Source organism: Manacus vitellinus, unplaced genomic scaffold (genome assembly GCF_001715985.3).
Source record: "Manacus vitellinus isolate BGI_N305 unplaced genomic scaffold, ASM171598v3 scaffold_40_pilon, whole genome shotgun sequence".
Lineage (NCBI taxonomy): Eukaryota > Metazoa > Chordata > Aves > Passeriformes > Pipridae > Manacus > Manacus vitellinus.
Genome location: NW_021940541.1, coordinates 824,865 through 843,544, shown reverse-complemented (window position 1 = coordinate 843,544; position 18,680 = coordinate 824,865). Strand labels below are relative to the sequence as shown.

At 45.6% G+C, this 18,680-nt stretch overlaps 1 protein-coding gene across 1 annotated transcript in view; it reads right to left on the bottom strand.

Moving 5' to 3' along the window:
- TCERG1L (transcription elongation regulator 1 like) overlaps positions 1-18,680 on the bottom strand; it is a 60,523-nt gene that overhangs the window by 40,512 nt on the left and 1,331 nt on the right. The window contains exons 2-4 of the mRNA XM_018078418.2: positions 17,651-17,797; positions 16,626-16,806; positions 7,974-8,129 (exon numbers count right to left, since the gene is read on the bottom strand). Coding sequence (XP_017933907.2) covers positions 7,974-8,129; positions 16,626-16,806; positions 17,651-17,797 — 484 coding nt within the window. The remainder of the gene's footprint in view (positions 1-7,973; positions 8,130-16,625; positions 16,807-17,650; positions 17,798-18,680) is intronic.

The following is an 18,680-nucleotide window of genomic DNA, read 5'->3' as shown; positions in this document are numbered from 1 at the left end:
AAGACAGAAAGGTTCTGCTTTGGAATATTTGCTGCCAGGTTCTCAGGCCACATAGCTTTGGTAAACCTGTAGTTGACTGGAACAATGGAATCCCAGACTGGTTTGGGCTGGAAGGGATCTCCTTTCACAAACATCATGTTCTACATGCAGCAAACACAACCACATTTGCAATAAAATCAATGAAATTCCATTTAGCTACTTCAGGGAAGCATCTATGGCATACTTAAAATTAGGGATTTCAATTAATTTTCCTTATTTATATTCTGGCAATGGACTAAGATTCACTTTAGCTTGTTACATTTATTTACAGTGACATAGAGGGGCTTGATTGAGAACCACATGAAGTCATCCAGAAAACATCCACTGGCTCCAAATTACAACTGGTTACAAATACCAGGAAAATCCCTAAAAATGTGGTTTAACCATCTAAGAAGTTGAACAGGAATAGCTGTTTTATTGGAATAATCATCATCATCATCCTTCTCCCATTCCCTATGTCCTCCCCAGGCACTCACATGTCCCTGGGGCTGGAGGACCAAGGCCACCAGCACAAGGACCAGTAGGTCCTTCGCCAGGAAACCTCCCTGAGCTCTCCAGCTGCTCCTGGGCACATACTGCCACTTAAATTTATATTTTTATTTATTTATAATAAACTTCCAATCAGATATTTCTGTATTAATTTTAATTTCTGAGATTAAATGTAATTAATGTAATTTTTTAATTACCTCAAGGATGTTTTTGTGGCACAGGGTTTCCTCAGCTCACAGTTCCATTAGACAGAATGTTTAGGGGAAAATGAAACTCTCAGCCTTTTGAGGTCCCATTCTATCCCAGGGAATGCCGTGAAATTATTTCCCTGCCCAACACACCACACTGAGAGTTTCCCACCAGATTCTGAGATGCAAATCCTAAAAGAAAATATTAATCCACTGAGACCATGGAATTTCTCCCTCCATCAGACATTAGTTTTGCACTGAGTTTACACCACATACAGACCTGATTCAGGACTGAAAATTCAGGTCAAACACTGAGAACATGTTGGTTGAAACCCACTCTGTGGCTTCTCTTTACAATATCAAAATAAGAACCAAAAAAAACAATATTTCAAAAATAAAGTTGGCTGAACATCTGAAAAATAATTTCAAAAGCCCATGTGTTTTTTCTCACTGATAATGCACCTGAAACGTTACGTAGAGCAAGAAAAATGCACACAAAACAATGTCACTCCTTTTACACAGACCTCAGGAAAACTGGCTCCTTTGTTCCCTCTCCAAATCTCCCCAATATTCCTAGTAGGTACCAACAAGCAGGGACAGAAGAGATGGGTTTGATCATGGCACTGGGAATTACTTGGTATCACACAACATTCCATCCTGGCTGCTTTGAGCGTTGGCCACACACACAAAGTTCCTGATGGTTTAATTGTGTAAATAAATTTAAGGAAACAACAGCAGGAGCCTCCAAAACAAGGTGTTCCCTCAGCTCTGATTTAAAACTTATGATCACACACAGTAATTCTCATCCATTTCCCTTCTCCTGGAAAGGGACAAGCCAAAGAATCTTCTTGGAACTGGTCCATTATCCTTGCAAGACTTATTTCTTCATTTCAGTTCATTTGGTTTTTCCTTCTCAGACTGCTGCTCCATTTACAGGAAATATATCATGTTTAGAGAAAACTGTTTTAAGCTACACAAATCTCAACTAAATCTGAGTCTGCAACAGAAAAATAGGAGGCAGGGGAATCCTTTATGAAAAGTCTTCCAAGGGGTAAATGGTGTCTCCTGTAGCTCCTGAGGAGGAGCTGAACTGATTTGAGTGAGATGTTTGAGCAGGGGTGGGAAACACTCACACTGACACAGCCCAGCTGGGGATGGTGCTTCAGGAGCACTGGTGGGCAGGTTGGAAATTCAGAAGTCATATGGAAAATGAGACCTTTCCCCTACGGATTCCCAGTAGTCCCATCTGCCGCAGGCGGGAGGAATTCACCCCTAAAAGCAGAGCAGGACCAGCCAAGATCCCACCAGTCCTGACCCATTACAGCCCCTTGTCTCAAGTGTCAGATCAAGAGAGTTTGTGAATCCATGTCACAAAACACGAAATCATTCAGCTGGGAAAAGCCCTCTAAGATCACTGAGCCCAACCACTCCCAGCACTGCCAAGGCCACCACTAACCCATGTCCCCAAGTACCACATCCACTTGGCTTTTAAATCCCTTCAGGGATGGGGACTCCACCACTGCTCTGGGCAGCTGTGCCAGCACTGGACAGCCCTTTTAGGGAAGGAATTCTCCCTAATTTCCAATCTAAATCTCCCCTGGCACAACTTGAGGCCATTTCCCTTTGTCCTGTCCCTCGTTCCCTGGCAGCAGAGCCCAACCCCCACCTGGCTCCCCCCTCCTGTCAGGGAGTTACAGAGCCAGAAGGTCCCCCCTGAGCCTCCTTTTCTCCAGGCTGAGCTCCCCCAGCTCCCTCAGCTGCTCCTGGTGCTCCAGACCCTTCCCCAGCTCCGTTCCCTTCCCTGGACACACTCCAGCCCCTCAATGTCTTTTTCAACTCAGACCAAAACATTTCAAGGCTGCCCAAGTAACCACAAAGCATAAAATAAGAAGACGAGCGATCTCTAGTGCTTTTAGGTGCCTCTCCATGTGCATAGCAGGGGAGTGGCAGCACCTTGGCCCCCCCCAGCCCAGAGGCCCATTCTGGGGGGAAAAAGCAAACTGTGACCAATTCAGATAAAATTCCTCCAAGGGACACAGCAAAAATTACCAACTGCTGTATCAGTACTAATCTTCCAAGTACCAGCAGAGACAATCCTCAGCCTGCACATCTTGCTTGGCTCTTGGTTGGGGAAACCCCCCCTCAGCAGGTGTTTTAACTGTGTAATTGCTATTACTGACAGTGAAACCTGATTTAAACACTCTATAAGTGCACTGGCATTTTTCAAAGAAAAAAAACCCTAGTACTTGTTTTACTGAGCAGTTAAAGTCAATTACATCTGACTTCGATGACATTTACCAAGCAAAGAGCCGAGCATGAATGAAAGGATTTGGTTGTTTGTCTTTTGTAACTACAGGAAATATTTATATTTTCTCTTTTGGCAATATCTTGTTATTACATGGGAGACACTGAATGAGGCCCCTCTGGTTCACACCTGAGGAAACAGCTGTTTGTTAGGCCACGAACGTGATGAGTCCCAGAATCACTGAGGCTGGAAAAGACCTCTGAGATCAAGTCCAACCTGTGACTGACCCTCACCTTGTCGCCCAGCCCAGAGCACTGAGTGCCAAGTCCTGTCCTTAAGCACCACAGCAGGACATTCCCTCCACAAGGGAGGGAATGTCCTTCTGCCAGAAGATCTTTCCTTCTACTTCTGGTTCATCATACCAATGATATTCCAGGAAAAGGAGGATTAGAGAGGCGTTTTTTCTATACGTACATGAGATCATGGAATATCCTGAGTTGGAAGGGACGCACAAGGACCATCATTCCAACTCCTGGCCCTGCCCAGAACACCCCAACAATCCCACCCTGTCCCTGAGAGCGTTGTCCAAACGCTCCTTGGGCTCTGGCAGCCTTGGGGCCGTGACCACTGCCCTGGGGAGCCTGTTCAGTGCCCGACCACCCTCTGAGGGAAGAACCTTTTCCTGAGATCCAACCTAACCCTGCCCTGACACAGCCCCAGGTGTTCCCTGGGTCCTGTCACTGGTCCCCAGGCATTCTCTGAATACCTTGGGAATCCCAGTCGGTTTGCACAGACCAAGTGCATCATGATCCATAAATTCAGTTGGGTCCAGCCACATATTTTCACCAATAAATGCTCCATGATTGACTTCATTTTTTGAATTTTTTCAAATTTGCAATATTAAAACGTTCTGCCTGCCATCACTCTGCCTGTCCTTTTCATGAAGTTTGCTTTGGTAACTCAAAAAACAGCTGAATTTTCACACAATTAGAACCATCACCCCACTTCTTAGAGAGTCTTAATTGGGCAGCAGAGCGCTTCCAGTTTCCAACAGAGATTTCGTGTCCAACAGGAGGAGAGAATTGGTGCTCATTTCAATGTGATTCTGGGCATTAATTTATCCCACTGTACAATCATGACTTCCCTTGCATGTGCCAACACAGATAGGAACAGAAAAGTAATTTTATGCTGAATATTAGCTCCAGTAGGAAGTTATCACTTTAATAACTATAAACATTCATTATCTTGCTTCGTTACACAGCATTAAAGCTGGGCAGATCATTTACAACAAGCTTGTTAGAACTACTCAGCATTCCAAGTCAAGCCTATTTCTACTGCCAGGCATGTGGGACACTTAGGAAAGAGAAGGAAAAGCTTCCTGAGGAGAAGAACATCACATTTCTGATTAGAATATTTGTGATTTTTCCAAAATTGTTATTTTTTGCTCACCTAATACCTAGGAATTCTGGTATGCAGGATGGCCAGACTAATCTTAAATTACCACTGAATGAATCATCTTCCTGATGGGAATGAGCCCAGCAGAGAGGGGCTCTGCTCCTGGCAGAACAGGCAGGAACAATCCCAGTGCCAGAACTGCGTTAGCTCTCCAAGTATTTACTCACTGGATCACAGTTTTTAATCAATCTTGTAAAGACAAGAAAGAAAAGGGTCTGTAGCTTCCACAGAGGTTGGACAAATGTCCTCAGCCCAGCTTTTCCCAGCCCTGCAGTCTGCTGGAACACCCAACCCCACCAGCCCAAGCACTGGGAGAAGGTAACTGGGAGGTACTGGAGATGTCAGGCCTTGCTCCTTAATTTCTTCAGTTCCATTCCCCAGAAAACAAATATTTTTTACAGACAAATTTTATCTCATAGAATCACCGAATTGTTAAGGTGGGGAAAGCCCTCGAAGATCATCAAGTCCAAATGTCAATCCAGCACCACCACCATGGTCACAACTAAAACATGTTCCCAAGTGCCACATTTACATGGTTTTTGAACACTCCCAAGGATGGGGGCTCCACCACTGCCCTGGGCAGCTGTGCCAGGGCTGGACAGACCTATAAGGGAAGGAATTCTCCCTAATTTCCAATCTAAATCTCCCCTGGCACAACTCGAGGCCATTTCCCTTTGTCCTGTCCCTTGTTCCCTGGGAGCAGAGGCCGACAACTCCCCCAGCTCCCCCCTCCTGTCAGGGAGTTGCAGAGTGTGAGAAGGTCCCCCCTGAGCCTCCTTTTCTCCAGGCTGAGCCCCCCCAGCTCCCTCAGCTGCTCCTCAACAGACTTGTGCTCCAAATATTTTGCAGGAAATTCCCAGCCCACTCATTCACAATCACAGAATCATGGAACTGTATAGGTTGGAAAAGATCTCGAAGATCATCAAGTCCCACTGTTAATCAGCCTCACCTTTGACAGTAGTAAGAAACTGGGGAGGGAAGGGGTTGGCCAGAAAACATCTGGCAACATCCAGGCCAGGCTGGACAGGGTTTGGAGCAACCTGGGAGAGCGGAAGGTGCCCCTGCCCATGGCAGGGGGTGGGACTGGGTGGGCTTTAAGGTCCCTTCCAACCCAGAAGGGATTGGATTCTATGTGATTCTATGATTCCATGAAGATATTAGGCTGAGCTTAAGGGTGTAATGGGAGTAACTCCACTGCCACGTTACTTTTCCCCAGCACTGACCCCTCGCTAAGTGCTGTGACCACGCAAACAGCCATTACCTCTGTTTGCTATGGGAGAGGAGCTGCTTCCCCCCCAAAACACCGTTAAAAATCACTGAATAACTTATGAAAACGTGGTTTAAACCAGCTAATGAAGGAGTGACAGACACATGAAAGGCCCCAGACAAGCGCTGGCATTAAGAGCTGGTTTAACACATGATGTTGTTTGGCCGTTTAGGTGCCGAGAGGAAAAATACTGAGTCACTTCCCAGCTGTTCCATGGCAGGGTAAAACAGTGCATTGAAACCTTAAATAATTCGGGAAGCCAGGAACAGGTGGCAAATGGTTTAGGTGGCAGATGGTGCCTTTTTTAATATTTGTACTCACTGCTAATTTAGGGAGTCCATAACCACAGACTCAGCTCTTACCTTCTTCACTCCAATAATTAAAAAACTGCACATAAAGAAAATAAATACCCAATTCTTTATAGAGTAGTTGTAAAAGTGGTATTGGAGGTCACTAGACATCCTATACCTGAATACTCCATGTAACTGCTTATGTTCCCAAAGTTTATTGCATTTAGATTTCTTTAAGATCATTTTCAAAGCCTTGGCTTGACAGTGCTGGGAAATTCAGTTTTCTCTCCATCAGCAGAGCTCACAAGCACAAAGTTGCAGCGCAGTGAGGAGCTGCATCTCCACAAGCTCCTATTTAGTCTTTATATGAAACCTGGCACAAAAACTAAGCTAACAGTGAGGCTGGCATTAAATATTTAAGGGAACATTTTGCCTGGTAGATGCATGAGCAGAACCACGAGTAGATGCAGAAAGAAGAAAAAGGGGGGGGAAAAGGAATAAAATCATGAAATGGAGCTGAAACAGCATTGCTGGAACCTTGTCCATGTAAGTCACTGATGTGACAGCAGAAAAATATTGTGCCAAGCCCCTTCTCCCTCTCAGTGCTGCTGGACTGCTCCAGCCCCAGTACCTGAGTTTTAGTCCAGTGAAAGTCCAGTCACAGATCACTCATGTAGAAATAGGTTCCTCAAATTTAAATATTTTAAAAAAAATTTTATGTTGCTACTAAACCCAGTATTTTATGCTGCTTTTTTCCCCCGTATATTTATTTCATTATTACAGTTTTCCAAGCTCAGGACAGTGGCAAACAAGTACCCAACAATAAAAACGATCACAGGAGCTTCTCTCGTGGCAGAGCCACAGCACAGAAAACCTGCACCACCCAGCACATCCCACCCACGTCTGCTCAGCCCCATCCCCAGCTGGGATCCTTCACAGTAAAAGGCAACACATGGGTTTAAATTCCCTAAATATCCTGTGCTCTCTTATAGCTCTGATTTTCTTTTACAAAATGTAAAATAAATTGCATTAAAATGAACTCCAACTCAAGGAAGAACACAACAAGTAATTTCACTTTTTCTATAAAGAATGACTTTTTTCTCCTTTGGTTTCTCCTCCAAGATACTCATAAACAGGCAAAGTGTTTTCTATGGGTCAAATACAATATTCCATGGGAAGCACCACCAACTCTCTGCCCTACAGTAGAATTAATTCAGGAACAATAATCACTGAGATACATTTCTCATGAAAAGATCTCGTCTGAGCACCAAAGCCATGACCACACACCTTCTGTGAAATCCAATCTCACTGTATGGAAAACACACCCTAATTTACATTTTTAACTTCATCAACACGTAACATTTCTAAATATAGCCTTGAGCATTCAAAGTACAGTCTCAAAAATTACCCTTAAGAGTTTAAACCAGCCCTGGTGAGGCAAAGATGGCCCAGTACCTCCCCAGCTGCCACATACAGAAAGTTTTTACTCAACACCACACCAAGAAAACAGTGTTTTTTTCCAGTCAGAAACCACGTCGCAACCTATTGGAAAAAAACCACAGACTCAGGTTGGGTCTCCCAATGTACTTTAAAATGATAAACAGCCAAGGAATCTACTTAAGTCTTAATCAAATATTATTGTACATTGAGCAGATACCTTTCAAACACCAACACTTAAGCTGAGGATCAGCTCCAACGGCTTGGTGTAGCTCAGAAAACATTTCCTTACAGAACTCACTGAGATGGAGGAACCCATTCAGTTCATCAACTGCCCGTAAATGCCACAGCAAGAGGGCCACTGCAAATGTCCACAGAGTTCTGAACTCACCTCTGACACCATTTCAGAGGACGCCTCCAAACTGCCCCAGAAAAGCCACCTTCAACCCCCGACTGCAGCGACACCCCCTGCACCCCTCAGGATGTACCCAACACACACAGAAGCCTCTCTGCTGCATGAAAACATGAAAAGCTGCTCATCAGTGTCCCAGGAGGGACCTTACCTGGGAAGGGCGAAGCCACCAGCGGGATTTTGAGCGGGGAGAAGGTGAGGAGGTGGCAGGGCTGGGGGGCCTCGGGCTCCACCGACACCACGGCCGCCGTGGCCAGAGCCAGGGTCTGGTTGGTACCCATGGCCTTCAGGCTGTTCTGGCAACCACCTGTGGGACAGGGAGGCACAGCAGAGTTATCTGGATGGGAAAGAGTGGGTTTAAGCAAAAGGACGTTTCCAGCACTCAGTTTCAACACAAGATGGAACAGAAGTCTGCAACACTTCCCACCTGGCCCCTGCCGCATGTCAGAGACATTGGAGCTTGAATATATACTATATATAATATATGTAGATATTATATAGTGAGAGCATATCTGCAGTATTGGGTTCAATTCCGGTCTCCAGGCTCAAAAATCCCAGAATCACTGAGGATGGAAAAGGCCTCCCAGATCATCGAGTCCACCCTGTGCCCAATCCCCATCTTGTCACCCAGCCCAGAGCACTGAAGGTCATGTCCAGTCCTTCCTTGGACACCTCCAGGGATGGGGACTCCACCACCTCCCTGGGCAGCCCCTTCCAATGCCTGAACACCCTTTCTGTGAAGAGATTTTCCCTGATATCCAACCTGAACCTCCTCTGGCAAAGCTTGAGGCCATTGCCTCTTGTCCTGTTACTGGTTGCCTGGGAGATGAAGCAGGAAAGACAAGGAGCTACTGGAGAGGGTCCAGCAGAGGCCACAGAGATGATCTGGGGTTTGGAGCATCTCTCTGATGAGCAGAGATTGCAGGAACTGGGCCTGATTAGCCCAGAGAAGAGAAGGCTGAGGGGATCTCATCAATCCACACAAATATCTCCAAGGGGTGTCAGGATGGTCCCACACTCTGTTCAGTGCTGCCCAGGGACAGGACAAGGAGCAAGGGCCATAAACTAAAACACAACAAGTTCCACCTCAACACGAGGAAGAACTTCTTTCCATGGAGGTGGCAGAGCCTGAAACAACTGCCTGGGGAGGGTGTGGAGTCTCCCCCTCTGGAGACATTCCAACCCCACCTGGACTTGTTCCTGTATCACCTGCTCCAGGTGACCCTGCCTGGGCAGGGGGATGGACTGGGTGATCCCCTGAGGTCCCTTTCAACCCCAACTATTCTGTGGCTCTGTGATATATTTCCTAAGGACTCCCAAAGCCCCTTTCCTACTCCTTATTCTGAAGTCCCAGCTCATGGCTGGAGCATTTTTAGATATTAAAACCCCATAGATGTGAAAACATCATTATAACCCAGAGGGACAAGGCAGCAGTGACTCATATCCAAACTGTGCAGAGTTATTAAATATAAATGAAAAAACCTCAATAAAAAAGCCAAATATTTGAGCACATTGAACACAATTATTCTGAACTTTCCTAAATATAAGCTGTCTGATTTCAAACCTGATTTTTTTTATTACTTGCTATATTAACAACCCAATGTTCCTCTTGCCTTCCTGGCTGCTCTGCTTTGTTCTGCACACAAATACCTGGGTTTTACAAGTAGTACATTCATATCCTTCATCTCAGAAACATCACATGCAGGAAACTTCCAATGGTCTAATGTGAGAACTAAGGAGTCTTCCAAATTAAAGCTCAAGCAGCATTTAGACTCTGTCTTATTCACCTTGTCTGACAAACTTGCAGGAAAGACCTTCAGAGCTCAATCTTGGCTAAATATGTTAAATAAATGAGAATATGAGGAGTAAAAATCTTAAGGAGAAAACCTAATTTGACACACAGCAGCTGTTCCTCCCTCCACACCGAGCTAAGGATTCCAGAATTAAGCAATCATTAGCTTATTATGTCATTCAGCAAACACTCCCAGCTCCTGTGGAAATCCTTCAGGCAACAGGAGGCAACTGTGGTGATCCAAAAAAATCACTATTTGATCAGACTCCTCACCCCAGGCACAATGTCAGTCTGGGGGGTTCCTTTATCCTTGCGTATCACTGAGAGGAAAACATGGAATCGGTGTTTGGGAAGGGGGACTGTCAGGGGGGTGATGCAGCACCTACAACATCACTGCTGCAGGGTGGAATCACAGAATCATGGAATCACAGACTGGTTTGGGTTGGAAGAGACCTTAAAGCTCATCCAGTGTCCCCCCCATTCCACTATCCCACACCTTCCACTAGCCCAGGTTGCTCCAAGCCACATCCAGCCTGGCCTTGGACACTTCCAGCGATGGGAATTTCTCTGGGAAATCCATTCCAGCCCCTCACCACCCTCACAGCCAAAAAATCCTTCCCAATATCCCATCTAACCCTGCCCTCTGGCAGTGGGAAGCCATTCCCCCTTGTCCTGTCACTCCAGGCCCTTGTCCAAAGTCCCTCTCCAGCTTTCTTGGAGCCCCTTTAGACATTGGAAGGGGTGCTAAGCTCTCTCTGGAGCCTCCTCTTCTCCAGGTGAACACCCCTAGCTCTCTTAGCTTTGTTCTAACCCTTTATAGACAATTATTTTTCAACAACTAAGCCATGCATTAGTAAAATATACGTTTAAATATTTTCAGTAATCATCACCAAAAAAAAAAGTTTGTTATTTCTACTGTATCCCTCAATGCCAAGAAACACCTGCAGATGCACTAATTAACAGGCACACGGGCCAAAAAAGCTCACAAATGTTTCAGTTTTGATCACTCAGTGATGGATAAACAAAACCAAATTTTTCTGCCAGAGTCATGACGGACATTTAAATAAAAATAAATAAAAATCAGTGTCCAACTAATCCAAGTGGTAAATCCAACCTCATTTTGTATTCACCTGGGGACTAGAACAGCCATTTAGTGAGGTCAAACACCTGGCCTCCCAGAGTCAAGGTTCATTCCTAATTCCAGCTGTCTGCAACTGGGAAAAACCCACAAAACATCTTCTGTAGCTCTTATGAAAACTAATGCTGTTTGGAAAAATGGCTTTTCTACTGGCTTCCTACAGGGTACCTGAGCAGAAAGGTTCTTTACTTCTCATTTGATTATTTTATTTTGGAGAAGAGGATGCAATTTCCCCAAAGAGTCCAGGAAAACAGGAAAATAATGTGAGCCTTGGTTGCTTGGCCAGCCAGAGCTTCTGCCAGCACCAGTGAGTAACAGTCCTGGAGCAGGGCTTCCTTATTAAACTTTCATCAATCCCCTTATTAAAGTTTCATCAGTCAGTTGAAAGAGAAGTTTGGGTGATTTCCCCTCCTTTGATGAAGTTCTCTCTCCTTCTCTCCTGCTAAATAACTCCATGAAGAAAGGACTATCCCTGTGATTGTTAATCCGGGAGAGGAGACACGAGTGGGGTGTGTGGGTCAGCAAAGCCCCTCTCCTATTTGCAGGCAGTTGAACAATCACTCAGCAATTTATCAGCTCTAACACAACACTGGACTTGCCAAAGCTGGCCCAGGACACGACTCCTTGAGGGCTGAGGACCTTCATCTGAGAAGTTCTTCTCAGAAACCAACCAGATTCTGCCATAAGATTTTTGAAAAAGTTCTTGAAAGAGTTTTTTAGAATCATCATTAACCATTCCACATTTATAGGTGGAATTTCAACAGTCAAATGCCTTGAAAATGGGAGTAAAATGCAGCTGTCAACATATCCTTGAGGGGGGGGAAATATGCAGTATTTTTCCTAGCAATGGTGTTTTCCTAAATCTGTTTTTGGCAGGTCAGGGTACACCCTGGGCAGGGAGGTGAGACTTGTCTGCTGAATCTCAGAATCACTGAGGTTTGGAAGAGCCCTCCTAGCACATTCAGTCCAATCTGTGCTCGATGCCCACCTTGTCACCCAGCCCAGAGCACTGAGTGCCATGTTCAGTCCTTCCTTGGACACCTCCAGGGATGGGGATTCCACCACCTCCCTGGGCAGCCCCTTCCAATGCCTGAACACCCTTTCCAGAAATAAATTTTTCCTGACAATCAGGAAGAATCATCATCAAGGCCTGACAACAGTCATGCTTTAACAGGAGTTTCTGATGTCTCTTGGAAGGAACTTTGCCCTTCCAACCATCCAGCCCCACCCATCCCAGCCCCCACACCTACAGGGTGATGCTCCATGCCCATCTGGCCATTCCACCCCCATCCTACAGGCTCCAAACCATCACCTGCTGAGCTCCTGCAGCAACATCGATCCTTCAATAAGTGAAGCCATGGATTGACTTAAACAGCATATTTATCCCTCTGCAAAGGAAAACATATTGATATCCCTGTCTCCTGCAACCCAACGGGGGAAAACAGCTTGTGTCACTTCCATTTGTAAACTCCAGTTATTGTATGAGCGTGCCAGGGGGAGCCTCACCAACCCCCCACTTTTCTGCTCATTTGCAATAAACAAAAATCCCTGGCTCTTCACAAACAACACCCTGCAAAGCACTAGGAGAGCTGCATTTATTTACCAAAGGGTCTGTGGCCAGGCAGGACAATGGTATGAAAGGGTCAGAATTACCAGCCTTGCCCATAAATAACGCATTTTATGTTTTATTTATATAATGGAAGTGTTAAACAACCCCAAACTGGGTTAAATTTTCTCTTGATTTGGGTTGATAACAAGAAAAAGCACCAAAGAACCATAAACTTAATAAGCAAAACAAAAACTTTGTGAAGACTGTGATTAAAGTCAAGCATTCCCAGACCTAATAAAGCATTTGGCTCTGCAATGCTTGAACACTCCACAAATAAAGAGGGGTTTGATGGCTTTTCAGGGACATGAAGAGGGTCCTGCAGTGCTATTGTTGTTTCCCAAACAGGGAGCCCCAGCACACGCATGTTAAATACAAGATAATCCGATTTGAGAAGCCCAAACCTGATTATTTGTATATGCAAATGGGCTTCAAATCAAAGCTTGTGCTCAGGAAATACAGAAGGCTGGAGGTCCTGGGTCCTGCATTTCAGAACTGCTAAAAAACGTAAGACAGTAGAACCCAAATTCAACACAAAGCAACCTCACTTAATTCAGAGATTTGTAATGTCTGAAATCTAAACTGAAATTACCCAGAAAACTGTGCCTGTATGTAGGTGTGTATTTGCATATAAGTCCTAATGCTGATAATTGCTACAAGAGACACTGGCTCGGTTCTGTAAAGGTTCCTGGGGTTAAAAGAAAGAAAGGACACTGACAGGGAGGATCAAAGTTTTAATCTACTGAGGACATCCCACGTGACATCCTTGTCTCTAACCTGGACATGGATTTGAAAGATGGGCCACTCAGCGGGTAGGGAATTGTCTGGAAGGTCACATGCAGAGTTGTGGTCAATGGCTCAATGTCCAAGTGGAGCCCAGTGAGGAGTGGTGTCCTCAGGGGTTGGGATTGGGACTGGAGCTGTTTGACATCTGTGTCTGTGACAGGGACAGTGGGATTGATGGACCTTTGGTCAGTTTGCCAATGACACCAAGCTGGGTGGTGCAGTCACATGCTTGAGGGAAGGGATGGGGCATCCAAAGGAATGTGGAGAGGCTGGAGAGGTGGGGCTGTGCCAAGTTCATGAAGGTCCTACAGCTGGGTCAGGGCAATCCCATCACAGGCTGGAAGGAGAATGGCTGGAGAACAGCCCTGGGGAGAAGGACTTGGGGGTGTTGGTGTATGCCCCATCCCTGGAAGTGTTCAAGGCCAGGTTGAAGCAACCTGGTCTAGTGGAAGGCGTCCCTGCCCATGGCAGGGGTTGAACAAGATGAACTTTAGTGTTCCTTCCAAGCCAAACCATTCCATGATTCTGTGAAAACCTTCTCAAACACACCAACAGGAACACACCCTTTGCAAGTAATCACTGCTGGTGAAGCTCTTGAGAGCCAGGAATGTCAAACTACAAGAACACCCCTTCAAGCACTTAAACCAATATTAACAACAGTAAAAGCACAGAATATCAGGTACCAGAAGGTGACAGCTTTTATCTAACAGGTGCCACCAAGGGGTCCTGCCAATGCTTCCTCACCCCTAATTCAGCAGTCACCGACCTTGCAGGGATGTGCAGGTGCCACAGGGGCACATCTGACTGAGGACCAAACCAGCCCTGACCTCACCCACATGGCTGAGAGCACAATGCAGGAGATAAAAACATTAATCCTTTCTTTGCAAAAATATCAATCCTTTCTTTGAAAAGTATCAATCCTTTCTTTGAAAAAACATCAATCCTTTCTCTGAAAAACATCCAGCCACTGCCTTCCACCCAAACCCACCAAATCCAGCAGACACAAAACAAGCCATCATTCCAAGGTGGGCAAAGTCCACAGTTCTCCTCAGATACACAAACCACTAAGTACATAAATTCATGGTTTGCAGTTTGTGAGATAATAATAGAGCTTCCTTTCCTTACAGAAAATAACACCTTATAGTAGCTGGAGCTGCAGCTGGTAAATTATGCATATTACCCTCCACAGACTCAGTGCTCATTCCTTTATCTCTGGAACTACAGATCCATTGAGGAAACAATTATATCATTACTGATAACTGTGCAAGGCAGACTCGTCGTACGAGTGGCTCCCGAAATGAATCCAACGCAGAGCCGGCAGAACCCTTATTAACTGCTCCGTTTGTACCACTTAACAAAGCCATTTGCTCACAGGGTTTTTATTAATCTCCACCTTAAGTGTAAAGACTACACAGCAAATATTTCAAGTGCCACCATAACCCTTGGAGAGGCAGGTTCTGGTTGTGGCTGGAGGACTCATGGTGCCGTCCTGCAGGGATGGCCCCACTCCACACGTGTCCTGCACGAGCTCTGAGGCCACACGGCCTGGGATGTTACTGGACTGGCACAACCACAGCAAGCAGAAATGAGATTTTGAGAAAGATGGGAAGGAATTCTTGACTCAGAGGGGGGTGAGGCCCTGGCGCAGGTTGCCCAGAGAAGCTGTGGCTGCCCCATCCCTGGAAGTGTCCAAGGCCAGGTTGGAGGGGCTTGGAGCAACCTGGGATAGTGAGAGGTGCCCCTGCCTGTGGCAGGGGGTGGGACTGGGTGGGCTTTAAGATCCCTTCAAACCCAAACCCTTCCAGGATTCTATGATTTAGACAGGTGGTTGGGGGTCTTTGTGCTCCTCCCTGCATTTCTCCCTCCCAGTGGAGCTCAGGGAGTTCTGAAGAGGCAGACAGTGCTGCACACACTGCAGCAGGAAGAGCTGGATCCACCTGAGGATACCCTGTACAAACAGGCTGGTGTTTGCATAAATTATCCAGGTAGAAGAAAACCTTCCCTTCTCCATGCTACTTCCAGACCTCAGACATGGCACCAGGCTGGGAATGTCCTGCTTCTGCCCAGTACATCCCCTGACCCACTGCCAGGTACAGTCTTGTGTTATGTGTGTAATAAAATGTTTGTGCATGTTTAAATAACATTGTTGGGAAATATTTTAAAATATTGAAATCTTTTAAACATACATAAAAAAGGAGGGGCTGTTGCTCCCCTGCCCAGAACATCTCCCTCACCATCACACTTTTCCTTAAACCCCACTTTCTCCTGTCTGGGAACACAGCTTGACGCTTCCCCATGTCATACTGGGAGGATGCAGCGGGTTTTATGGATAATTAATACAAATAAATAATATAATTAATATAAATAAATAAAAAACAGGGTTTCCCCACAGCAGCTTCACTCCCCCAGCTGAGCACTGGAGATCCTGGCAGGAGGAGGCAGCTGACAGACATGGCTTTGCTAAAACACCAAAATATGGACCCATTCGAGTGGTTCAACATGTTTCAGTGCAGAACAATATTCACTGCTAATTAATCAGGTTGGCAAATGAGCCCAAACAGCAACAATCTCTTCCAGCACACTCTGAATCTCAACAGTGATGGCAAAACACAACATCCCATGTGCTGCTCAGCTGCAAAATAAAAAGCACTTTATGGGGCAGAGACCACGTAAAGAGGAGGAAGAAACAATTGACAGTGAGCCATTAATTCTAATTCTCAATTTAAGAATATATTTAGAGGTTGAAACATCAGTAGCATTTTACTTCTCAACCTCTTCTCTGAAACAACTGCTATGTTACTACTGCAGTGACAAAACAGAGATTCAGCTCTACAGAAATGCATGTCCTGCTCTTTTCCAAGTGTAACTGTTCTTTTCCAAGTATAAATCTTAGTAACTTACAGAATCCCTGAATATTTATACAGAAAATACACATAATAGTATAAATATATTTATAAGTATATAACTCTTAGTCCTATTAATGATTTATGCAGATCAATGGAATTTATTTCACACTATCCCTGTGCATAACTGAGCCTTAATGAGCTGACTGATCAATTCCTCCCCTCTACTGCCAGTGGTCTACAGAGACCACACCGAACTCTTACAATGAGCAGCCAACAGAACTGTGCATGGGCTGTGCCATAGAATCATGGAATCATTCAGGTTGTCAGCAATTTCTTGTTTGAAAAATAAACTGTGCAGTTGGGGAGTGGCTGGTCCCTTCATTCCAGAGGTCAACAACAGGCTATGGAACAACCTGTTACAACCTCCTGTAATTACACATAGTCTTTTCCTTCTTTCGGAGTAATTTTAGAGGATGAAATGCACTTTGCCATCAAGGTTCAGCTCAAACAGGAGATTTTTAGTTGAATTGAAGGAAACCTTTACTCTAGAGAATGGCTTGTGCTTCTCTGGGAGATGCATTAAGGGAAAAACACCAAGTAACAGACAAGTGTTTAATTATTTACATGCTACTGACCTGGTACCAGCTGAGGTGCCAACACCAGGGTGGGCAGTGGCCTGGAGGCAGCAGCTGGCCTGGCTACAGCCAGAGCTACTTGGTTGGTCATCAGCAGAGGTTTCTCAGCTCCCTGGAACAACCTGGACTCCTCAGGATGTATCCAGGCTGAATCCAGAGCAAATGCATTGTTCAAGTATATCTGTCCAACAGGGAGAAATGAAAAATGTTACCGCTTGAGATAAAAAATTCAGTTAATAAAACTGAGACTAAAGTGTCTTTAACTCAGTATTATAACAGGTGGTGTCTCACCTGGGGACAAATCTGCCAAACTAGATGGATTTCTGGTCCCTCACTGTTGAGGCTGAGCTTAAGTGACTATTTAAAAATTAATTGGCTTTTAACATGAATCATCAGCTGATGCAGCATCACAAAGAGAAAAGAATCACTGAAGGAAACAGTGTCCCGGACACAGCCACAGCCACTCCAGAGAGACCCATCAGCACCTCAGGGAATGCAGCCACCTTCCGAACTGGGGACATGAGGTGAGGGAAGGGATGGAATGAAGGCACAGAGCTGCATTTTCAGCATTCAGATGGTAAATGGTCAGGTGAAGGTAACTGAGGGTGGGATGAGGACACAGGACTACGAGTGACTGGGTACTGGGGACATGGCAGCACTCATAAGTGACACGGCTGCTGCCAGAGCTGGACCTCGGCATCACTCTGGGGTAAATAGGGGAAAAAACAGAAAGAAAGGGAAAACTCCCATAATCACATCCCATTTTAAAAATAAGACGCTCTCTACAATAGAGTAAAGACTAATATTGGAGATATTCTAGTTTTTTTAAGCTTCAAAAAAGCAAAGCTGCGTGAGTGTTGCTCCATCAACCCTCCCTCCCAACATTCCTCCTCCACAGGGTTTTCCTGACAAACCACTGACCTCTCACACTCCATCACAATCCACTAAACCCATAACATTCCTCAGCTTCCGTACTTTATGTGCTTCAGCCTTAAAACCACTTCAACATCCAAGATCAGACTTACTTTGCAGTTGGGCAGCCTTTTATCGATCCAGCTTTTCCCAGTGTGAGGCGGAACTGAAGCCGTGAACACAGGGGGGAAAACAGGGACAAATTCCATGCTCGAAGAAGGTGAAAATCCTATGACTGGAGAATGAGCTCCAAATATCCACTTTGGAGGGGGAAAAAAAAACAGGAGGAAGAGTTAACAAGAGGATTTTATCCCGAGTAAACTGCTGCTTTTCATGACTTCCTAATTATGTTACAGAAGAGCACTGAGATTTTCAAGCACATTCCTCCAGTCCAACAAGAATCTGTGGTTCTTTGGGCATCCCACGGTGAGCAGCACATGGCACTGGCATCATAAACTGCTTTAGGAAGCCACAAACCAGTAGCCTGGAGCACAGCAGCACTGGTAATGGCTGCAGTGGGTTTGCTCTGATCAGACTGAACCTCACGCACAAAACCAAACATCGCTAGAAAGTGCTTTGAAAACGAGTCTGGAGAACCAAAGGAAATGGTAGAAACGTATTTTTTCTCAACTTAAATTCTCTTGGCAAGTGGGTTCCCACAGCAAAACCACCTCTGCGGATTAGTCAAGTGGTCTCACGCTGGGGAATAATTGATGTTCCCGTTTCATTAGACCCAGCACCGACTGTTTTCTCCCGAACCACAAGAGACGCTCGAGCTCGAAACGGCTGGAAATCATCACACGAAATCGCGCGGACACCACAGCGCTCACATCCCAGGTTTATTTTTACCTCTGCGTGGTGAAAAACATAAAGACGATGCAAAACTACAGCACAGCTCCGGCACCTGCACTGTGACAGGGAGAGCACCCGGCCGAGAGGCTCCGCTATTGCTGCTGCTGCTCACGGCAGCAATTAATAATTCAAATATTCATCAGGGGAAGCACTGGCGCGACACACCGGTTCCAGTGACACGGCTCAAAACTTTCGTCTTTATAAATATTCAAAGAACGCAGAGCGGCGATGCTGCCCCGGCTGCCGGAGCATCCCTCGCGTTCCCGCCGGATCTGCGGGAAGCGCATCCCC